Source organism: Balaenoptera musculus, chromosome 8 (assembly GCF_009873245.2).
Source record: "Balaenoptera musculus isolate JJ_BM4_2016_0621 chromosome 8, mBalMus1.pri.v3, whole genome shotgun sequence".
In the NCBI taxonomy this organism is placed as follows: domain Eukaryota; kingdom Metazoa; phylum Chordata; class Mammalia; order Artiodactyla; family Balaenopteridae; genus Balaenoptera; species Balaenoptera musculus.
Window position 1 is genome coordinate 52,818,710 of NC_045792.1, and position 24,941 is coordinate 52,843,650.

General features: G+C 42.8%; 1 protein-coding gene across 1 annotated transcript in view; it reads left to right on the forward strand.

Moving 5' to 3' along the window:
- The first annotated feature begins 5,409 nt into the window (after window positions 1-5,409).
- Window positions 5,410-24,941, forward strand: part of GAB2 (GRB2 associated binding protein 2) — a 175,256-nt gene continuing 155,724 nt past the window's right edge. Inside the window, exon 1 of the mRNA XM_036859539.1 lies at window positions 5,410-5,571. Within this exon, the coding sequence (XP_036715434.1) occupies window positions 5,497-5,571 (75 nt within the window). The 5' untranslated portion in view covers window positions 5,410-5,496. The remainder of the gene's footprint in view (window positions 5,572-24,941) is intronic.

The following is a 24,941-nucleotide window of genomic DNA, read 5'->3' on the forward strand; positions in this document are numbered from 1 at the left end:
GAAATATCCAGAATTGGCAAATCCATAGAGACAGAAAGTAAATTAGTGGTTGCCAGGGGATGAGGTTGGGGGAATGAGGAGTGACTGCTAATGGACATGGAGTTTCTTTTGGGATGATGAAAATGTTTTGAATTAGCAGTGATATTTGCACAACTCGTGAATACACTAAAAAACACTGAGTTGTACACTTTAAAAGGGTGATGTTTATGGTATGTGAATGATACCTTAATTTAAAAATTAAGTCATATAAACTTACAGTTAAGTAAGTTATATAAAAACAAAGGGAATAAACAAAACTCATCAGTTACTAATTATTTTAATACATTTTACTATTATCTTTGCTCTTGGAGTTATGTCTATTGTATCTTTTTGATGGAAATACTAAAGGTGTATTACTGTGCATCTCTTAACTCTGCATTCAGAGACATGAAGTTGATAGCTTGAAATTGTTTGGGGGGAAGAATTGTAGGAGGTTTAGTATTTGCCCCACAAAAATTGTCACATACTACCAATCAAGGCTACTACCACCACCAGAGAGCCGGGTTTTAAACTTTTACCAACACATCACTGGCTGTATAGGTCCAACACTCGTCTTGGATAACTGGTTAAAATTAGAGAGTTAGATGAGATAATCACCTGTGGCCTTTGGATCCCCAGCAAAACAAAGACTAGCAAACCTGCACAGCAACTATGCATGCATTTGGTGCAGAAGAAAGGGCATTTCTGGTCAGCTGTTGTATGAAACCCACTTTGAGTTAGGGAACATGATTCCTCCAGCCTTGCTAGTGTTGGTACAAGGGGTTAAGTGACAGAGCCTGGTAGAATTATCAAAACGAAGCCAGATATCAGATAAACCGCAAATGATATTAATTCTTAATCCCAGACAGGAGAGTATCTGGGGAACCTGTATGATAGATTTGGAAACCAAGGGTTAACAAGCGAAACTTCATAGAATTACCTCCAGCTGTTCAGCCCTTCCCATCAGGCTAGTCCCTGCGGTTTAAACACTTCAGCTGCGTATAGGTACCTTCACAGATACTATTATCTGGTGTGGATGATCAAAGAGTTCTAGATGCCCCAGGGGTCCATAGCTCCCACTTGGCATCCTTTAAGGGTTGGTTCCTTCATTCTCAAACATTTACTGAGCATCTATTTTGTGCCTGGCACCATGCTTGGAGGTTCTAGGGATACAAAAATGAGGAAGATGCAGTCCTGTCCTCAAGGAACTCACAGTTCCTTGACAAGGAAACAAATATTTGCAGTACAGTGTGATAACCCAGTTTATATAGGTGCAGTGTGAATCTAAGAATGAACAACTGTGTTGGGGATTGAAGACAGTGAATTTTAGGGAAAGGGGTCTTGACATATGTTCAAGACGTAATTCAAGGTAGGAGTACTCTCTGAAGGAAGTAAGGGGTGATCATGCAAAGTAGGGTTTGGAGTACTAAGGCACTTTCCCAGGGACCTTGACAGTCTTTGTTCTTCCAAGAATATGCTAATTGATTTTGCAGCATGATCTGTGGGTACACTGATATCACCACCTTGTCAGCAGAAATGTCCCAGGAGCCTATCTGCCCCGAAGCAATTAGCACAGGTTCTTATCCTTTACAAAGGAGAAACTGGGGAACGACTTAAACTTTTACTTTAAGAAAGCTTATTTCCAAAATGTCTCCCACTGGATGTAATGTCAAGCAACTCTCAGACAGGGAGGAAACCCAGTTCAGTCTTCAACCACACCCCAAGCCCGTTTCCAGATCTTAGTCCCAACCAGATGCCAAAAGTTGATTTGAGTAGGTGGGAGTAATTTGATTGAGGGAACCAAGTGGGCTCAAAGCACCCAGGGGTTAAAGAGGCTCCCACCACAACATGCCTGAGAGACAAGTGTCCTGCAAGTCACCAGCTGAGGGGGCCCAGCTGGTCGTACTGACCTTGGCAAGCAGCACTCAGCTCTGAAATCAACCTGTCAACTAAATTGAAAGGGAGAAAAGGCAGAAGGGCTAGGACACAAACATTCATCCCCATCCCCAGTCCGATCCCTGACGTCAGGCTTAGCGTGGGCGGTATTAATCAGCCGGCCTGGTGTGCAATTGAGGACAGCTCTCCTTCCAGCCCTTCCAACTCGCTTCTGGGAGCGTGCCACCAGCCATGCACCTGCCACTGGCCACAAACCCTCAACTCCCAGACAGGCACGGATGCAGGCTGTCGCTGACGACACTCAAAGCCACAGTGCACCCTTTAGAACTCAGGCTTTGTGGGGGGGAGGGGCAGGAGCAAAGCGTGGTGCCCATGCTTTCCTCCCAGGTGTGCATTTCTCTAATCTCTGCAACGCTCCTCCAGAGAAACCCTCCTCGTAAGATGGGTCATTTCCTGGGGATTTAATGAGAATATAGAATTAATGGCCCAAAGCGCTCCTTGCAGCCGGTCATTAATTCCCCCAGGAAATACCGGTGGTCTTTAATCAAAATTGCCTAAATTATAGACTAGTGATGCATGTCCAGGGGAGGGGGGGGCTGTCGTCCCAACTGGTTCCGATAGATGGCGCCGATCTTCATGTAAATAAACCATTCAAATAATTTTCCATTTCTCTCCAGTGAAAACCAAGGAGCATTAAAAAACAAAACAAAACAAAAAAACAGCAGGGAGTGGAGAGGACTTAATAAAGGCCCAGAAGCCCAGACAGGAACGTTCTATCCGAAGGCTGTTTCCAGGCCTGGCACGTACCTCAGGCTCAGAAGACTGAGCCACACGGGGGTGCAGCCCGGGACCTCAGCAGCAGTCCCTCCGCGGAAGAGCAGCCTGAGCTGGGTGCTGGCAACTGAGTAATAAAAAAGGTTGGGGGATGGGGGTAGACCAGCAAGAAGAGCCCCTTCCTCTAAACTTTGGGGAAGGAAGGCTGTGTTCAGAGAAGATGTCTGAAGTTGATACTCTGTTGTATTTCAAGGCCCCTCCTGTCACTGGCTTCAAAACATCAAACATGTTTCCACATGAAATTGTAAATAACAATATTGGCGGGGGGCGTCTTTTGCTAAACAAAATAAGACCCTCAAGAGTTTCTGGCCGAGGAGTTCCCTGGTGGCGCAGTGGTTGGGAGTCCACCTGCTACTTCGGGGGAAATGGGTTCGAGCCCTGGTCTGGGAAGATCCCACATGCCGCGGAACAACTAAGCTCGTGAGCCACAACTACTGAGCCTGCTCTCTAGAGCCCGTGCTCCACAATAAGAAAAGCCACCGCAATTAGAAGCCTGCGCACCGCAACGAAGAGTAGCCCCCGCTCGCTGCAACTACAGAAAGCCCGCGTGCAGCAACGAGGACCCAACGCAGCGAAAAATAAATAAATAAATAAATAAATAAATAAACTCTATTCATTAAAAATAAGAAAAAGTTTCTGGCCGAGTGCAGCCCAACGCCCAACTAACCATTGCTGAACGGTCTCCCAGTCTGTCTTGAATCATATAACTATTAAAAGATACGTAATAGAAGACTACTCTTCTAGGGAAAGATAGGGCCCGTGTATGCCTGACTTGTATCACAAACCTCAGCTGCAAATAAGCCGTGCAGATTTCTCAGACTCTGCAATCCCTGAGACTTGGCACCATGACTCAGAAGTGAATGAAGTCAGATGATTGCTTTATTTTGGTCCGGAGTCACCGCCTCCTGATTGATTTGGCAGGCTTTGAATATTTTGATATTTGTCTCACGGGTTTTAAGGTACTTAAAGCCAGAGATTAAAATGGCCATAATTCTGGTGGTGGCCCTTATATGAGGCTTAAGGATCCCTCAGTTGGAAGGCTAAGAGGCTCTGGTTCCAGCTATAGCCTGACTGTTCTGGTTTTACATGCAATCCAGTAGCACACCGGATAGTGAAGAAAGTCGGTGAAATATTGGGTCCAGGGTTGCTGATCTCTAAACCCTCCCGGGGGCTTAGAAGATCTATGCATATAGTAAAGAATTAGCTTTTACGGACTGATTGAAGTGGTTGAGCTTTCCCCAACCCAGTGAAGATCTGTAAAATGAGAAGGATGTCCAACTGTTTGAAACAACTAGGTTTGCTGCACAGAGATAGGGAAATGAACAAAACAGCCTTAAAGTTGTACGCGGAATGTGAGGTGCTGCTGATTCTACTCATCTGCCCGCAGTGGTTCCCTATTGATATAATGGGTTACTATCCACTTTTCAAAGAAGCTGGGGGGAGGACCTCCCTTTTAATGCTGCTTGTAAAAGTACTTTGTGAGTTGAAAAGAGCCCTTACCAAAGGTTTCTGGCGTTTTTTCCCCCTCTATCTACCATGCCGACCGCACTGCTCGATTTGTCAGGTGTGTGCTTCCGCATGCTTTATCTCAGTTAAGTCTCACCACAACACAGTAAGAGGCATCTGTATCATGTGAGCCCGAGAGAGTTCTCATAACCTGTGTCAGTAAGTTGGAGCTCTGAGGAATTTTGACCCCTATTTCTTGTTCTACACCACCTTGCCTTCCAATTAACTATGAAATAGTACATTGACTCATTTTTGCTTCCTTGATTCTGCAAATCGTTAAGAATTTTCTTCTACTGAATTGTTTTTCCCAGAGGCAGTGTGGGAGCCAGCTGGACTTTATTTTCTGGTAATAAGAGGACCTTAAATTGCTTTAATGCAGCCATTAAAGCAATTCTCCCACTTTAAATAGCAGATGAGCAGGATCACCCCCAACCCCGATCCACCGCCCAGAATTAGAAAGTTGACTGCATTGCAAAGGCTTTGGGACCTTAGGCTATCTATAAAATGGGAATAATACTGCCCACCCAATTTGGAGATTTGTGACGACAATCATGTAAGCAAGGAATGTAAAAGTGCCCAGCACGTAGTAGCCTGTTTTCTTCTTTCCGTCTCCCACCAAGGGAGCGAAAGAGTTGCAACTCTTGCTGGGAAGCGGATCACTAATTTCAGCCAGAACCTGACCCACAGAAACCTGAAACTCAGGGAATGGATAGGAAACGGGATCAGCCCTCGGGTCCCTTCCTGACGACCCCTGTGAAAAATCGATTCACGCTCGAGGCCGCGCAGTCCCTTCCCCTCACCCCACCCCCACCAGGGGCGCGGCCGTCTGCCCCGCTAACTGCTTGAGGCTTCGGGAAAAAGCCAGACCCTGGGGGCGCGGCCGGCCGCAGGCGTCCTTGCGAACCTCGGTCCTCTGGGGTCCAAAGGCGCGAGGCGCTGTTTGCGTCTTTGAAGGCGGCCCGCCCGGGGGCGCGGCGGGCTGTGGGCGTGGCGAGCGCGCGCCGCCCTTCCTGCCGGGGCGCCCCCACCGCGGCCGGACTGGGAGAGCGCGCGGGTGCGCGCGGGGAGAGCGGGCGCGCGCGAGGCAGCCGGGCCGCGCCGCCTAGTCCTCGCCCCGCGGCCGCCGGCCGCCCCGGCCCCTCCCCTCCCCCGCGAGCTGCGCACCGCCGGCCGGCTGACCCCTCGGCCCGCGCCCGCGCCCTTGTCCGCCGACCCCGCGGCGGGCTCCAGGCGGCCGACAGCATGAGCGGCGGCGGCGACGTAGTGTGCACCGGCTGGCTGAGGAAATCGCCCCCCGAGAAGAAGTTGAGGCGCTATGTGAGTGCGGGCGGGAGCGGGTGCGGCCGCCGAGGGCGCGAGCGGGGGGCGCTCCGCGGCCTGCCGAGGGGCTGGGGGCTCCGGGAGGGACGGCGCCGACGGGGAGGGCGAGCCCCGGGGAAGGGGGGGGGTGCGAGGAGCTGCCGGCGGGTCCCGCGGCTCGGGGCTGTGTGAGGCTCCTGCACACCTGTCACAGGTGCGCTGCGAGGGGCGGGGCGGGCCGGCGACCAGGTTGAGGTTGCGGCTTGTTCTCCGCGGGTCGGGCGCGGCGGCGGCGCCTCTCTAGCCAGCCCCCCTGTAAAACTAAATCCAGTATTGAAGTTTGTATTAGATTGTTTTTGGAGACCGAAAGAGTTGATTCCCGGGGCTGGGGGACCATACTAACGCCGAGCGGCTCCAGCCTGCGGGGCTGGGGGTAAAGGGGGGCGTAGGCTGTGGGGCCGCGCAGCCCGCCCCCCACAAAGGGCGAGGCGCCTCACACCCTTTCCCCCTTCCCTTTCTCTGACCGCCCCTCCCGGTGGCCGCCTGCTTCCTTCCAGTCCACAGCCTCTGCATCATGGGCAGCGTCAGCAGCATGTGCAGTCCTTGTATTAAGTGACTCATTTGTTTGTCCCCCTTCTTTCCCTTTATTCCGTGTGCCTCTCACATGCATCCCCCCACCCAACCCCCCCGATGGTGACACTGCAGTTTGGTCTGCTACAACTGGCCCGGGTTTTGTGTTGTGCAGTCCTTGGGGTCTGGGGTCGGGAGAGTTCAAGGTTCTCAGTTGCCAGGTGGTGCTAACCGACAGTGTTTACTGAAATTGCTGGGACAGCCTCTCCTTTCTAAGTGAGAAGCTGGCAACATCCTGGGGAAGGTCGTACAGCCTGGTGTGAGCGGTGAAGAGGTCTGGCTTTCCCCCCCCCCCCCCCTCCACCAGAAGATGCCTTGCTTGGTGGGGTCAAAGTACAAGATGGTGCCAGTTACTGAGAATTGGCTGAAATCAGTCCTGGGCTATTCGACTGAGTTTGGAAATGGAATTAAGATCCCTAAAAGATGTCCCGGTCTCCCATCCTCTCCTCTTCCCTTCCTATGAAATGCCCTTGTTAAACTGACTCTCGGTGCTGGACTCCCTGGGATCATTCCCACAGCATGGAAGTGAGCTGTTGCCTTCCAGCTGCAGTGCATCAAGGGAGCTCTGAATAGACCCTGCCCTCTGTCAGCTGCACCAGTGGCTGTCCATGGGGGGAGAGGCAAAAGCTTACCAGTTTCCTGTCTTGGCTCCCCAGATCAGAACCAAGGGACTTCTGGCCTCTGGATTGAGGAAGTGACATTCTGTTTTTCAAAGGAAGTGTGGTTGGGAGTGCAAGTGAGTGTGTATGTAAATGAAGTCAGGCTCTTATTTAGATCATTTGCTGGGGGGTGGGGGGAACCTCAGGATTTAGCACATGACTTTTTAAAGTGGACATAGATTTTAAATATAGTAGGGATGATACAATGAAGTGTTCATCTCAGTTTTAAAGCTCATTTTCAGAGACGTCCATGTAGCCAAAGAACTATAATTGTTAAGAAAGAAGCTTTTCTCCTCTTGAGGGCCATATCAGTTCATTAGGAAAGGTGAATTTTTATATTAGGTTAATATAAAACAATGTTGGTAATGCTATTAATGTTTTTACAACTATAAAGCAAAAACAAAAATCTCTGGCCCCAAAGAGCTTCTGAAGACTATCAATAAAAGTGTAATACCATTCCATACCACCTACTGGAATAAAGTATCCAGTAAAAATGTGACTCTTAATTGTCAACTTAAAACACTACCCTAAACAACCTTGAAACTTTGTTTTGAAACAGTTTGCAAACACGTTGACACTGTATCTACATTGACAGATGACTACTTCAACTCTATCACCCAGACTCTCTTTATGATCCACTTCTTGGGTATTTTTGTTCCCAGGCAACTTTAGCTCAAAATAAACGGGTTCAGAGGCTTTGGGGTCAACCACCTTTTTCTCTCATTTGAAGTACTTGACAGCCTATAGTCATAAGATGACCTCAGCCTTTTCCCATCTCCCTCGCAGCTCCAGCCTGTAAGACCAAACTAGTAACAGCTTTTCTTAGACTAGGGTGTGATGTGTTCCATTGGTATGAATGGAAGTCTCCCCTACTGTGGAAGTTCACTTCCCTTAGTTGAAACTGAGCTGGTTTGTGTAACCCTAAACTCTTGGGGAACAGTCTTCCCATACATCTTCTTTTCTTTGAGGGTTTTGAGAATTTCTGTTTTAAGTTAGAACCTCTGTCAGCTCCCTCTGTTCGTTAGAGGCCCAAGTTCACTAGAACCAAACTAGGAAATTTCCTAGCCCCAATGCTAAATACACACCCCCAAACTGCTGCTTATTCTGGTATATATAATAGCCATGTGGTATGACAGATTGATAAATCTTCATTATAAGAATGTATCAAGAATCTGAAACAATGGGAAAAGAAGTTTATGAAATCTATTACAACTATTTAAAAAATTTTTTTTAAAAACCTACTTCTTTTTTATCAATAATTTGGGGAGGAGGTAGGTGTAGGAGTAAAAAAAAATAATAATAACTTGAAGAAGCTATGGCAAATGTTACCAGGATTAGCTTTGGGGATTTCTTCATCGATGTCTTTTCTAATTTATTAATTATAAGTGTAAAAGGTCTATTCAGTATTTGCTGTGTGCCCTGGAGGAATTACAAAAAAAATGACCTCTGGAAAATGGTGAGTGTTGCCTCTGGGGCATCACTGTATGATTGCAGTGGGAGGCTGGCAGAAGGAACAGCCCTCCCATCATGCTGCAATGTGCATGTATATGTGTGCATGCGTGCATGTGCACAGGTGTGAACACACACATGTATACATGTATATAAAGCTGAAACCAGATCTTCTTGAGGAAAAAAATACTTTGTGACACACACTGCCCTGTAATTTTCTATTATTTTCAGAGTTAAAAAATTTAGGGGAAAAGATTGGCGGCAGCACTGCCCCCTAGTGGCTAATTTGGAGAAAGTTGTGTGTTGATTCTAAAGAACAATGGAATTAAGAAAACTTTATTTGTTGAATAAGCTCATTTATTAAATATATGTGTCCCAGGCAGTGGATTAGATTCTGGGAGTAAAGGTTAATCCATCCCTTCAGTCTTAGCGGATGACATTGCCTTCTTCTTCACAAAGAAGATTGAAGCTATTAGGGAGTAGCTGTCAGCACATACTGTGACCAAATTTCCAAATTTACCTGTATCCACATGGTTCCTTATCTTTTTCTGACTTCTCAGAGTAGAAGTGCTATTTCTAACTGATTATCATTTTAATAGCCATCTGTTGAGCATTTACCTGTGCCAAGCACTATGCTTAGACCATTCACCTCTTAATTTAATCATTTCAGCCCTAAGAAAAAAAAAGCAACTTGCCCAACATCACCTAGCTTTGTCCCAAAGCCTGAGCTTTTTTTAAAATTTAACTTTATTTTTGGGTAATTGTAGAAGCTATGTAGTTGTAAAAATAGTGAAGAGATAACCCATGTACCCTTTACCCAGTTTCTCCTAATGGTAACTTCTTGCAAAATTATAGTACAATGAGATAATCAATATATTGACAGTGATACAGTCAAGATATAGGACATTTCCATCAGCACATGATCCCTTATGTTGCCCTTTTATGGTCACATCCTCTACCATCCCACACCCACCACATCCTTAACCCGTGATAATCACTAATCTCTTCTCCATTTTACTATATTATTATTTCAAGAGTGTTATGTAAATCGATTCATACAATACATAACTTTTTGGGGTTGGCTTTTTTCATCCAGCATATTTCTCTGGAGATTCATCCAAGTTCTTGTATGTATCACTTGTTCATTCTTTATTATTGCTGAGCAATGTTCCACAGTATGGATGTACTACAGTTCATTTGTTTAACTGTTTACCCATTGGTTTTAATTTACATTTCCCTATGACCAATGATGTTGAATATCTTTTCATATGATTATTTGCCATCTGTATATTCTCTTTGGTCAAATGTCTCTCTTCAGGTCTTTAGTCCATTTTCTATTTGGATTGTTTGCTTTTTTTTACTGTTGAGTTTTGAGGGTTCTCTATATGCTCAAGATACCAGTCCTCATCAAATAATGTAGTTTGCAAATATTTTCTCCCAGTCTGAAGCTTGTCTTTTCATCCACTTAACAAGGTCTTTCCAGAGCAAAAGGTTTTGATTTGGATAAAGTTCATTTTACCAATTTTCCATTTTATGGGTTGTATTATTTTGGTCAAATGTAGGAACTCTTTGCCTAGCCCAGTTGCAGAGATTTTCTCCGTGTTTTTCCTCCCAAATATTTTATGGTTTCATATTTTTCATTTAAGTCCGTGATCTCTTTTAAGTTGATTTTTGTATAAGATGTGAAACTTAGATTGAGATTTTACTTTATTCATTAGTAGTAGTAGTAGTACTTGAATGGATGCCTGATTGCTCCAACACCGTTTGTTGACCAGGCTGTGCTGCCTTCATTGAATTGCTTGTGCACCTTTGTCATAAAGCAGTTGGGCAATTTGTGTGTGCCTACTTCTGGGTTCTCTGTACTGATCCATCGTCCCATGTGTCTGTCCCTCTGCAATACCACATACTCTTGATAACTCTAGCTTTTGGATGAGTCTTCAAATCTGGTAGACTGATTCCTCCGCTTTATTCTTGATCAGATTATTCTTAAATTTTTCTGAAAGGTAAATTTGAAAAGTCAGCACATCAGAAAATTTGAACAATATTAAAGTATAAATAAAAATTACCTGAAATCCTATTATCCTTGAATTTTTCTTTAAACTTGTCTTCTCGACAGAGAATGTGAATGTAACAAATATAATTTAGTTCAGTAATTTATCAAGCAGCCATTATGTGCCAAGCACTCAAATTCTGGGACTACAAAGAAGAAAAAGAAAGGGTTCCTTGAGAGATGGCCCTAACTAGAAGTAAGCCAAGAGAAGAAAGCTTTCCAGCCAGAGAAATCACTGACAGTGGAGGCCAGGTGGCAAGGGCCTGAAGAGTGTGTGCAGGACACTAAAAACAGTTTGGTGTTGCTGGACGGTCAGCAGGATGATGGAAGTAGTGGGCTATGAGACTGGAGAGGTAGACAAGAGAGAACATGCAGGCTGGTAAGAGCGGACAAGTTAAAATGGTCAACAGTGCATGAAAAGGTGCTCAGCATCAGCAGTCATTAGGGAAATGCAAATCAAAACCATAATGAGTTATCACTTCACACCTGTTAGAATGGCTGTCCTCAAAAAGACAAGAGATAACAAGTGTTGGCAAGGATGTAGAGAAAAGGGAACCCTTGTTGCACTGTTGGTGGGAATGCAGATTGTTGCAGCCACTATGGAAAACAGTATGGAGGGTCCTCAAAAAACTAAAAATAGAACTGTCACATGATCCAACAATTCCACTTCTGAGTATATATCCAAAGGAAGTGAAAATAGGGTATTGAAGAAATATCTACACCACAGCGTTCGTTGCAGCATTATTCACACTAGCCAAGATAAGGAAACAACCCAAGTGTCTATGAATGGATGAATGGATAAAGAAGATGTGAAAAAAAAATATATATATACACACACATATACATACATACATACATACACACACAATGCAATAATATTCAGCCATGAGAGAGAAGGAAATTCTGCCATTTGCAGCAACCTGAATGGACCCTGAGGGCATTATGCTGAGTGAAATAAATCAGAGAAAGACAAATATTGCATGATATCACTTACGTGGGGAATCTAAAAAAGCCAAACTTAAGGAAATAGTAGAAGAGTGGCTACCAGAGGCTAGGGGATGGGAAAATTGAAGAGATGTTAATCAAAGGGTACAAACTTCCAATTAGAAGATGAATAACTTCTAGAGATCTAATGCGCAGCATTGTAATTTTAGTTACTGTATTGTACACTTGAAAATTGCTAAAAGAGTAGATCTTAAATGTTCTCACCACAAAAGAGAATTATGTGATGTGAATGGGAGTATTAGCTAAAGCTACAGTGATAATCATATGAATGTATATGAATGTAGCAAATCGACATGTTGTACACCTTAAACTTACACAATGTTATATGTCAATTATTTCTCAGTAAAGCTGGGGAGAAAAATGAACAGGGGAGAAGGAGGTCTTCAGAAACTAGAGTGAATTGAAGATTTGTTTCTAGACCATCCTAAGCAGCCAGGGCTTTATATCAACATATTTCAGTAAACAAATGCTCTTTCTGGTCCCAATTCCTGGGACAGATAGCCATATGGAAATTCCTTTTAGCAGCTTTCTGTTCTGTGGTCCTAATTACTGCATTGATTCTTCGATTGTGTTCACAACATCAAAGAGACTGCTCTGTTCCGGGGCCAGTCTCCTGAGTGTCTTGTCACTAGCATTGGGTCAGAATTTCTCATTTGGAAGCAACCCTTATGTCTATCAGCAGATGAATGGATAAATAAAATATGGATGTACATGCAATGGAATATTGTTCATCCTTAAAAAAGAAGGAAATTTCTATACATGGACTTACTACAAAATGGATGAACCTCCGTGACATTATGCTAAGTAAAGTAAGCCAATCGCAGAAAGAAAAATATTGTGTGATTCCACTTCAGTGAAGTACCTAGAGGAATCAAATTCATAGAGACTTGCCAGGAACTGGGAGGAGGGAAGAATAGGGAGCTGTTGTTTGATGGGTACTGAGTTTCGGTTTTGCGAGATGAAAGGTTCTTGAGATGGATGTTGGTGATGGTAGCACAACAATGTGAATATTTAATGCCACTGAACGATACACTTTAAAATGGTTAAGATGGTAGATTTTATGTTATATGTATTTTTCCACATATTAAAAAGAAGAAATGCCTCATTTGTTAGTACTTGGCCCTGCTAATACTTTAGTCCAAGAGAAAACACAGGATGGAATTGCCGCAGCCTTGAATGATAATGGAATGTACAGCTACCCCTCCCCCAGCTTTATGCTTGCTTCTTTTTTTTTTTTAATTAATTAATTAATTTATTTATTTTTGGCTGTGTTGGGTCTTCGTTTCTGTGCGAGGGCTTTCTCCAGTTGCGGCAAGCGGGGCCCACTCTTCATTGCGGTGCGCGGGCCTCTCACTATCGCGGCCTCTCTTGTTACGGAGCACAGGCTCCAGACGTGCAGGCTCAGTAGTTGTGGCTCACGGGCCCAGCTGCTCCGCGGCATGTGGGATCTTCCCGGACCAGGGCTCGAACCCATGTCCCCTGCATTGGCAGGCGGATTCTCAACCACTGCGCCACCAGGGAAGCCCTATGCTTGCTTCTTTTTATTTATCTACCAGTTGTCAAAATAGTGAGTGGATTCCTTAGTAGCTTTCAAAGTGATCTATTAAGGTATTTGGGGGTAGCATTATGAGCTCACACATTTATACACATTTGATGTGTTCGAACCTGTTCTGGTTGTTGTCCTTATTGATGCTCAGATTGTACTCTTGAGCCAGTGGGAGGCTATTCAAGTTGGCTTCTGAGTCCTTTTGACATAACCTTACTAGTAGGTTTGTTATCTGATACAACAGTTTGTTATCTGATACGACAAGATGTTCCAGGCCTATCTTGTACGTTTCTGATCCATACTTGGAATTAGCCATTTCCTCGAAGAGTTCTTTTCTTTTATTAAAAATGGTATCTAGAAACCACATGGGCTTTAAGGGGTGCTCATTGCTTCTGGGTTGGTCACACACACTCAGTTTCAAATATTATCAAGATTTCATCACAGTGGCTTCATCTATCCCTTTTATTGTTTCTTTGCTGAAATATCTTAAAGCAAATTCTAGACATGTACATAAGTCTTATAAACATGTGTGTGAAAACAAAGAAAAAAAAAACAAAAATGCAAAAAAAAGACAAGAAAGAAAAAAAAAAGTCTGTGAATATACCATACCTTCTGTTCACATTTCCCCTGGTTAGACATTTATGTTACTTCTAATTATTCACATTTCTGTTTTAAAGGTGGAACATCTTCTGAGAGTTTCACCCCAGCAGATAAGCCACAGCATTTAGGTATCATTAACTATCACCGCAGTACACTTTGAAGATTTTCTTGGATAGGCAATCATGTCTTTCCTTAGCCTGCCTTGGAAAAACATACCAGTTGGAGGTTTGCTGGCTTGCAAGAGCAAGGGAAAGGGCTAAGGTTTATAAGTAGAGAGGTTAACATTCTTGTGAGGACTATAGGAATGAATCTGTTGTTTTGATCTTCTGATATAATTTTCTAGAGGCAAAAATGGGTGTAGTCTAGATAGACGTATAATTTTTTGCATACCAACAGAGGCTACAATATGTTGAGTTTAATTCCCATTAGAAGTCTAAAGATACTATCATTGATGAATAGTGAGTCTACAGTGTACATGGTATTCCCCTCTGAGTTTACAATCTTGTTGGGGAAGCAGCTTGAATTATAATGGCAGACAATATAAATGGCAAAGACCAGTGCTGTAGGAGCCTAGGAGAGATTGGTCTAGGGTGGTCAGTGATTCCAGTGTCACAAGACCTATGTTTAGATTTTACTTGCTGGGGAATCTGCCATTTTACCTTTCTGCACCCATTTTCTCCTGCATTCTTAGCACTTAGTTCACGTGTCACCTTGTGGCAGCCTTTCCTGCCCTATCTTCCCCATCAAAATGAGTTATGAAACCCCTTCTCCACGCTCCTGTCATTATGCCTTAGTACCACTGACTAACTGTTGATTTATGCTGTGCTTCCCCCAGAATGGTAGCTTCTGGAGTGCACCATGTCCTTTGTTCATCCTTGTAGCCCTGGTTCCTAAAACCTAGTTATTGGTTGACTAGGACTTTATATGCTTTTAAGTCTGAACAAATATTTCTTTAGGATTGGTTACATTTCTTTGGAGAAGAAAGAGCTTGAGCTAGAACTGGATTGAAAGTGTGATTTTTTTTTTTTCTTTTAGCAGCAGGTTTTGGAAACTTTGATGGGATAGGCTATTAAAATTGAATTTTTTGGTAATATTTAAATTTCACTCTTATAATAAAGTTATTATAAATATAGAATATTATCAAAAAGCAAATAGCAACATTAATTAAAAAAACACCTGTAATACTCCTACTACAGCATATACATTGTTAACATTTCAGTGTATTTCCTAGTCTCTTCTTTTCTGTGTCTACGTGTGCTTTGTATATTTTATAAAATCAGAGTGAGACTGTACCACCTTTTGTATGCTTTAAGTTATATAGTATTGAAAATATTTCCCTGTGTCACAGTCTTCTAAGACATGGCTTTTAATGGTTGCTTAAGCATAATGGGACATAACACAGAGCTTCTCAAGTATGTGTAATATAAGGACACTTTAAACAAACATTTTTACATGTTCTTGATGTTGAATTAAATTATCTTTATTATTATGTTTCCCAAATGTCTATAAACAAAAACTATGAGGTATAAATGTATACTTATAGCCCTTCTACAATTATAAAACCAAAACAAATTTTCAAATTGACTTCAGAACCAATATAATTCACATTAACAACACTGGATATTTTGCTGAAACTAAATTATTGCTTAAAATGTAGATATGGCCCTTATTCTTTTTTTTTTTTGGCCGCATTGGGTCTTTGTGGGCTTTCTCTAGTTGCGGCAAGCGGGGGCTACTCTTCATTGCGGTGAGCAGGCTTCTCATTGCAGTGGCTTCTCTTGTTGCAGAGCACGGGCTCTGGGCGCGCGGGCTTCAGTAGTTGCGGCACACGGGCTCAGTAGTTGTGGCTCGTGGGCTCTAGAGTGCAGGCTGAGTAGTTGTGACACACGGGCTTAGTTGCTCCGTGGCATGTGAGATCTTCCCAGACCAGGGATTGAACCTATGTCCCCTGCGTTGGCAGGCAGATTCTTAACCACTGCACCACCAGGGAAGTTCTGGCCCTTATTTTTATGGAAGCTCGCTGTTCTGTGCGCCATGCTTTTCTTTGTTTGACCTATAATGAAACTTTGGTTTGTATAGCAAGCCATTTGGCTTTTAATTGGTATGACCACATTATTTATATACAGTCACCTCTGTCCTTCTTTCTCATTAGTCACTAGCCTATGAAATTTAAAGAACTTAATACTTAACATCAATAAGATTATAAATGCAAATGCTGGTTATCAAGAAGCATCTTTCACTTGTAAGATGATTATTCACATGATCGAGACTATATTTACATATTTTAAGATCACCCTTGAGATAAAAATTCAATATTGAAAAATATTTTGAAGTGGATTTGCAGATCCCTGGGGATGACATGTCTTTGGGCCCCATTTGAAAAATCCTGGTGTGACCGTAAAATGCATGGGCTCTGAGGTGGGCTCTGGGTTGGAATCCAAACTAAGCCTTCCCTGTGCTCTGTGGGTTTGAGCAAGTTTCTTAACCTTTCAGAGCTTTCATTTCCTAATCTGTGAAGTGTAGATAATGGTAACTTTAATCAATTAATTGAATAATTTTAACTCAGAGCGGTGCAAACATGAATGCTTTTTTCCCCTCTAGTCAGAATTCCCAACTGTGCTTTGTCAAAATCTTCCTTTCCTCTAGGGGACAGATCCCTTGATGATGCCTAGGGCAGAGTCCACAGACTTCTGGTCACTCTGGGTTATTGAAAGTGCACCATTGTAAAATTTCACTATTATCTAATTGAAAGCTTTTCCTACTCCCATTGCTGACCAGACTTGTGGCTCTGGGGGTGTGAAGTGGGAAAAGGTAGATTTGTTTTACCTTTCCGCTCCTCTTCCCTGTTCCTCACCTCAGAGAGTTTGGGGGTGGGAGGACAGTCTGTCTTGAGTATTTCTTCCCTGCTCCCTTCTAGGTCCCAGAGGTTGGTGTGTAGGGATGGGCAAGAGGAAGAGGGACAGGGATAAGTGTCTCTTACCTGGCTGCTCTTGGGTCCTCCCTGATGACATTTACTGGTTGCCTGACCAGCACTGCCTGTGTGCAGTCCCCATGATTGTGAGTTCCTTAGAGGATAGGCTTTCTCACCGTGTGCTCTCCAGACCTGGAGAGGAAACTGGTATTATGTTCTTTCAACCTCTTTTAGGCCAACCCCTCCCCTTCTTGTTTCCCCACAGCTGGGGTCCACTTGCCCAATGGACAGCCCTCTCGGGTGGGCACCTGGCAAGAGGGCTTAAGGCCATCAATTTCCGTGGGACTTCTTGACCAAGGGGACTCATGTCCATGCCAAACAGAGGGGGAGCGGCGCTGCCCCTTCTCACTCCATTTCCCCTTCCCCTGTCCAGAATGGTCCAGGGCAGATGTGTAATTCAGCTGCCCGAGCACATATTCACCGAGCATTATGATTTTAAAAAATTCTTGTCCCAATTCTTTTTTTGTGGCACCCCTGAACTCAGTAACTGATTGACTTAGAGGAGCCCACTGCGAGGGTAGGGAGAGTACCACCCCAAAATACAGCACGACCCACTAGGTCAAAGGGTCCAAGGTTCCCCCTCCCCATCTCTACTCTTCTTTTGTGGGCTGTGGAGGGGGAGGGGCAGTGCAGGGGCACAAATGGGGGCTGGGTTAAAAGGATTCATACTATAGCTTCTTAATACATCCTTGAATTAGCCCAGCCTCAGTTACTGACTGCTCTCTACTTTGTGGGGAACTCACCTCCTCTCTATTTTTAGCTATGGGTTCTATTTGCCAATCTGGTGCAACTGGAAGAGTCACTACTTTATAAATTGCTGTGGTATTAAATATGATAATGCCAGGCACATTGTAAGCACTCTATAAACGGTAACTGTTACAGTTATTGAAGTGCCAAGTTTATTTGACTCTTCTGTTGTTAGACATTTAGGTAGTTTACTCTTTTCCACTATTTTAAATAATGCTGTGATGATCTTTATAGCAAAGACTTTTATCCTTAGGACAAATTGCTATAAATGGAATTTCTAATTCAAAGAGTGCAGTTATTTGCATGGTTTTTGTTACATCATACCAAATTGCCGCTCAGAAAGGATAGAATTTTGCTTTCCCTGATTCTCCTTTGATACCTGATTCTTCTTTGATAATAGATTGTATAATTTTTGAAAATACTTGATAATTTGACAGGTGAAAAATAGTCCCTGATTTTAATTTGGATTTATTTGATTGCTACTGGTTTGAATACATTTTCATATATTAAAGACTCGTATTTTTTTTAACAAGTTGCTTGTTCAGATGATGGGTCCTTTTTGATATAACTAGGAAGATTGAGTAGCTTTAGGTATGAAAAAAAAAGGGAGCTTGGAATAACTTGAGCAGGGAATCTCCAGCAGTAGGGAGGGAAAAAAATGACCACATCTGACCAGACGTTCCTCTTATTTATCAGTTGCCTTCTGAGACCTTTTAGCTCCGATTCCATAGATTTCCCCTGTGCAGACTTCTCATCTTAATTTGGTTTCAGGGCCTACCTCAGATGTCATCTACTTTGTGCCACTTCCTGGTTTCCTCCTGAAGGACATGTCTCTTCCCACATCATCCCACCATACCTCCATACAGCTCTTAGGACGTTGCTGTTTGACTGTGTTTTTAGATCTCTCTCCTTAATTACACAGGCTCCTCAAAGGCAGCGATTTTTCTTTTTTTGACCTCTAGTGTTTGGCACAAAGGCACTCAAGCAGGAAGTAAGGTGATGAGTAAGAATCATCCTTTTTCTCTGGTAGCTCACAGTTTATCAGAGAAAATGGACATCTAAACTTACTAAATATAGTAGAGAGTGTTCTGCTATGCTCGAGGTTGTGGATAATGTTACAGGGGAGTGGAATAGAGGAATTTCACTTAAAGTGGGGCCATATCAGAGAAAGCTACAGTGAGAATGACAGTGGAGCTGGGCTTTGAAGAATGAGGAGGAGTTGATCAAGCAGGTCGGAGAAGAACATTTCAAGTAATGAGAACAGCTTATCAAAGGTCTAAAGATACAGGCACATGAATGTCAAGCGAAAGTATATGGATGGGAAAGGATGAAGAATGAGGTTCAAGTGGCCCCCTCTGTTCTCCCCAAGACCCCATCTTCATTACCTTTACTCACCACGATCCCTTTGCTTTGTCTGGAATATCTCCCCCTGTCTCCTCGGATCCTATCAATCATTCTGCAAAGTTACTGAATACTTATTATACACCATGCACCAAGGAAAATAGACAGAAATGGGTTCATGGACAACTTTGAATGGCATCATGGGAATGTTAGCCCCATGCTGAAAATCTACACAAGAGAGTGGTGTCTTACCCAGATACTTTTTGGACTGCTAAGATTCCAAATAACTAAAACATTTTCTATTATAGCAACTGTAGATAAAATAGATATTCTTAGCAATCAAAAGAGTATTATAATTTCTTTAGTTCCCCATGATGACAGTTTCTCTCAAACCAGGCTTAGGCAATTGAAGAAAATAGAGCTTCATATCTTTTTATATAACTGATCTTCTTTTCTGTCAGTTCACATCTGTTGTTCCAGTTTCTTTTCCTTCATGATAAATCTTTGGACATGATAAGGCATGCCCAAAACATAGTGGCATAAAACAACCACTTTATTTTGCTCACAGATAGTATGGGTCAAAAATTCAGACAGGGCATGGCAGGGACTTGTTTCTTCTCCCAGATGTCTGGGACCTCAGCTGGGAAGACTTGGATGGCACAGCATCCCTCACTGCTGGGAACTGGAATCATCTGAAAGTGTCTTCACTCACATAACTGTCAACAGGGTTGGGATCACTCAAAGGCTCCATTCAGCTGGGGCTGTTGACCAAGAGTGTCTGGAAGTGGCCTCTACATGCAGCCTGGGCTTCCTCCCAACATGGCAGCCTCCAAGTAATCAGACTTCTCACAGGGTGGCTCGGGGCTCCAAGAGTGAGGGTCTTAGTGGCCAAGGTGGCAACTACATGGCCTTTTTAGTGACCTCATCTTAGAAGTCACGCAGTGTTGCTTTTGCCATATCTAGTGGTCAGAGTCGTCTCAGGCCCACTCAGATTCAAGGAAAGGGAACATAGATGCCCAACTTCTTGGCAGATGGAATGTCAAAGAATTTGTGGCCGTTTTTTAAAACTGCCATAATAAGATTTTAATTTTTCAGCATAAACAGTCTCCTTTGAATCTTTTCAAAGTTCAACTTCCTAATCAGAGCCCTTTGAGTAAACACTTCATTCTTCAGAGTTCTGCCCACTTCCCTTTCTAAACCCCCAAATCTTATTCCATCAGGGCAGGGATTTTGTTTGCATCACTTATCTCCAAGTCCTCACCAACCCAGAACAGTGTCTGGCATCAAATAGTTGATGCTTAATACCTGTTACTGACTGCTTCATGAGAATGCTTACTGTGTCTTTGTGGGAGTTCGAGAGAAGAGGATGTCTGTGTGGTGTCCTCTGCTTCATTGTCTAGTTTGGAATGTATCCTGGAGTTGTAACTAGTCCTGTCTGTCCTTTGGGGGTGATGTGCAGGAACCCACTATGGAAGTTGTGGTGCTAGACATTTGTCTCAAAGTCCCTGTGCACTGAGACCTCTTTGCTCCAACCACAGACCTCTGCTGGTCCACCAGTCTCTTAGCAACATCCAGATGCCCTGAGTGCCAGGCAGGCGTTAGGGAGGGAGCACTGGCTCAGGCTTTAGGGAGAGAGTACTGCTGCCCCAAGCTCATCCTTCTGGCTGTCTCCTGCTGCTACATCCGAGCCCTTGCTCCCATACATATATTGACACAGAGCTGAAGATTGAACTTCAGTAGCCTGAAGGCCACGCCCATGTTCTGTATGGGAAATGGGAGTCTCAGGATTTCTGCAGTTCCATTGCTCCCTAAGTTGAACTGGTTTTGGTGACAAGAAGGAATGTGTATGTGGGGAGGGGGTGTGTGAATGAGGACTGTATCTTTGTTTACCAGTTCTACTCCCTTCCTTCCCCATAAGGCCAGAGCGTGTGGGCTTCTCTTTTACTTCCCCTTCAATGGCTGGGGCTTCTCGTATATCACATCCTCCTTTCCAACTCAAACTTAGCTGCAAATAAGGAGGCACTTTATAGATGGAGCACGTGACGAAAAACTGCTCTGTCAACAAGGGAACACAAATTAGGAAGCACTTCAAAAATATTGTAACAGTTACTCTCCATTACATTGAGGCACAAGTAAAATGACCTTAACTAGTAATGGACCAGCCGCCTTCCACCAGACCACATTTTCACAACACCAGTACCATAATGGGAGTCAGGAGAGTCTGTCTGAGGAAGGTGTGAGTGCATTGTCAGGACTCTTAAGTGCTGCCCGGTCCTTGTTGCTGACTTTAAAAAGTGAATCCTTGAGTGTCAATTTTCTCTTCAGTAAAATGGGGATATGCTACCCGTCTTCTGATTGGCAGCTACTACAGGTTCAGCATGATTGTTAAATGAATGCTTAGATGATTTCCATGGAAACCAGTTTCCCATCTCATTCACGCTGAAGTTTCCTAACACTGTTTCCAAAAGACCTGGGGTGCTTCAGAAAATATAGAGGCCAGCCTGCTCTGGTCTAAATGAATCAGAACCTCTGAGGGATGGGGCCCAGGGATTTGTGTTAAAAAGTTAATTCATGTGACTTTGTGCACCCCCTGATTAAAAACCTCTGCCAAAAAAAGACTAGAGATACAATATTGTAGTGTTCTGGGGGCAAGTCTTTTTATGAGACTGTCTAAGGCTTCTGTTTAAGTTGGACTTGACCAGGTGAGAAATCACTTATTTACAGCTTGCTGTTGTGGGCTCCAAAGTATAGCCTTGCCAAGCCTGGTTTCTATTCCAAACCCTTTGTAAACCAAGGGGACAGAGGCAAAGTGCCTCCTTATTTGCATGAGTGTCCCTATCAGGGTTTTCTATTAACTGGACTTATGGTTGGTGAGCTTTGAGCCAGTAAGTGCTATGCTCTTTTGTTACTGCACTTGGTGTGCCTGGTGTTAATGTAAACTGTCTGTCTAAAGCTGCCTGATCCTAAACTGATGCATTTGTGTGTTGGTGGATACAAAGGGATCTATATTATCCTGAAGAGAACAAAGCAGCATTATCTTTTCCTTGTAGGAAGTTATTGTGCAACAAATGCCTAAAATGTCTCCTGGGTACAGGGACCTCTGCTAGGCACAGTGAGGGATAAGCATTATAACGAGGAGTCATATGAAGCTGATGATATTGGTAACCCATGGGGATTTGGGTGGGAGGGATGGTCAAAGGGGCTTCGACTTTATAATCTCTCAATTCTTTTCTTTTTTACTTTATTAAGATATAATTCACATACCATAAAATTTGCCATTTTACAGTGTACAATTCAGTGTTTTGAGTATAATTCACACAGTTGTACATCACCACTGCCTAATTCCAGAACAATCTCACCCCAAAAGGAAACTCCATACCCATCAAGTAGCCATTCTCCATTCCCTTCTCCCCAAAGCTCATGGCAACCACCCTTGCTTTCTGCCTCTATGGATTTGCCTGTTGTGGATGTTTCATATAAATGGAATCATATACTATGTGACCTTTTATGTCCACCTTCTTTCACTGAACATAATGATCTCCAGGTTCATCCATGCTGTAGCATTTACGTACTTCATTCCTTTTTGTCTGAATAATATTCCATTGTGTGAATATATCCCATTTTGTTTAACAAGTTTAACGTGATTGTTAAAATGAATGCTTGGGTGATTTGTATGGAAACCAGTTTCCCATCCCATTCTTTCTAAAGGACCCAGTGGAATTGTTAGGTCATATGGTAACTCTGTGTTTAACTTTTTAAGGAGCTGCCAAATGGTTTGTCTCAACTTTTTTATAAAAAGAATATATTCATACTATTTTTGTAGTTATGAACCAATTTTTAAATTACTTTTAAAATAGAACAGAAAGTATTACAGAGGACGCAAAGAAGAGTGTATATCCAGTTCTGATTGTATTCTCTGGAATTCACCAAGTTCTGTTGCTTCTTAATTTTCGATAAAGTCACAGAATCAAAACAGTAGAAGAGCTACTTCCCTTCTATCAGAGTCTCTAAAAGAAAAGATGGGGAAGAACGTGGACTCGTTCTTCACGTCAATCTCAAATGTTTCCCCCACAGTAAAATGTTATCTTCCCTGTTCATGTCAGCATGTTGACTGAAACTCTTTCCTAGCACTTAACACATTGTGCCAAGGAGCAAGTCATGTATATATATATATATATACCTCTCTCCTAGATGACGAGGCCCTAGACAGCAAAGAAAGACCAAATCTTGGGCTTCTATTTGTACCACCTGTAGAGCATGTGCTTAATATATGCCCATTAAATATTGACTTGAATTATATTAGCATCCTTAGACTTTTCAACTTGATATTAAGAGGAAAATTCTTTTCTGACCAAGATCCCTAGTTCACTTCTCTGTTATGTGGAGTTTCTCATTCTTCTGTTTCCACCCAAAGAAATGTGGTTTAAGGCAAGGTAAGAGTTAACTTTTTTTTTTTTTAACAAAACAACAATAAGCAGGACTAGTTGTGGGAGTAGGATTATTGTGTTACTTATTATGAAGCTATGTTCTCTAAGCATGTCCATAGCTGTGAGGTCAGAAGGTTGGTAGAGGGCATTTGAGTGAAGATTAGAGAAATTATTTTCTAAGAATATATTGTGAGCCATATACACACACACGTATACATACATACACATATATAGGTATATATAGAAAAAATATACATGGATATTCCTATTCACAAATAGATTTGTCTGTTCATATGTATATGGGATACTGTTCTGAGCACTTCTTGTATATTATCTCATTTAATCTTCACAGCAGCCCTAAGAGATAGGCACTTTTATTTTCTCTATTTTTGGGTAAGGAACTGAGGAATAGGGAATTTAGGAAATTTGCTAAGTTTTCTCCATTAGAAAAGAAAGGAAACAGATTTTTGACCCCAAGTAATCTGGCCTCTCTATATAGAATAAGCACATGTTTTTGTGGGACAAATCTGAGTTTGGATCCTGGCTCTACTGTTTAATAAGAATATGACCTTGGACAAGTTATCTAATCTCTGTGAGCCTCCTTTCTACAAGGGGTAGTTGGCATATTGGGAGTAAAGTTCTTCATTCCATTTTAATTCCCTCTGCTACTTCCTTGTGGGTATGTCTTTGGTAACATTACACAACGTGACAATGGCAGGATATGAGAGTGATGGCAGATTTCAACTGAAATTTTTTGGAGTTTTGTTGTGTAACAGGTAAGCTACTCAGCATGTCCTTTTCTGGCCATGATGACAACGTCGCTTTCTAAACTCACTGAGAGACCACTGTTACTCTGGACTTAATTCTGACCCGGTGGGAAATATCTTGGTAATATGAACTTTGTGAGCGCTTGGGAATGTGATGGTCAATTTAGTTTGCTATCAGTGAAGAGAGAATATTGTACCCCAGACTTTAGGAATGCGTATTTCAGAAAGTGTGTATCTAAAAATCTTGACCAGTGCTAGTACATCTAGAGAAGATGACCAGGGGATTGTGTGGGATCCATGTCAAAAACGGAGTAGTTGAAGCCTCAGGGCCCTTTTGGTGTGAGGAAAAGAAGAGGAAGTAGATTTCTTTTCTTCTAGCTATGAGCTCTCTTGTGCTTCAGTGTTTCAGTCAATGAATTCTGTATCTTCTTCCTATTTTCCATGGAAATGATAGAATTCCCTACATGACCTACTGACTTTTCTGGAAGCCTATTTCTAAAGTCAGATCAAAGTTATATTAAGTGTATTTTTTGAAAAACATTAGAGAATCTGCGAAGCACAAAACTTTCACTGTGAGTAGAAGAATCATGGCTCATAACCACTGGTTTTGATCTCATAACCATGGATCCTATTGGAATTCCTTGTTATTAGTAGGCACAAATAAAACAAATGTTTTCTGCTCCCAGCTCTATAGGGACTTTATTAAAATTGGAGGAATAGTATTTTCGGTGCTTTGAGCTGTTAGAAAAATAGGCTTTATCATGGCTAAGTCTGCAAACTGACTGCAAAAAGGGATGATTGGGTTGATTTCTATGCATGGTGACTTAGCTTTGTGTAGGGGCTCTGCGATACACAGAGACTAACATAATTGTTGTTCTTGGAAGGTCCATTAGGCCTAAAAATATGTCTCCCTGTTGTTAATTGTGCTAGGAAAAAAAAACAAGCATAACTCGAGTGTTCCCTTTTGTGGATGCAGGAAAGCTTTGTTTTGGAATATGGAGGCCCCGGCAGAAGAGAGCTGAGGCAATGTAGGCTTTTACTGAGTACCTGCAGGATGCCTCTCACTGGGGATGTAAAGGATATGGTTCTTGGCCTTCAGGAGCCTGGATTAGAAGGAAATTGATCAAGCAGTCAATCACTAATTGAGATCCACTGAGAAAAGTGCTGCAATACAGACATAAACAAAGTGCTGTGAG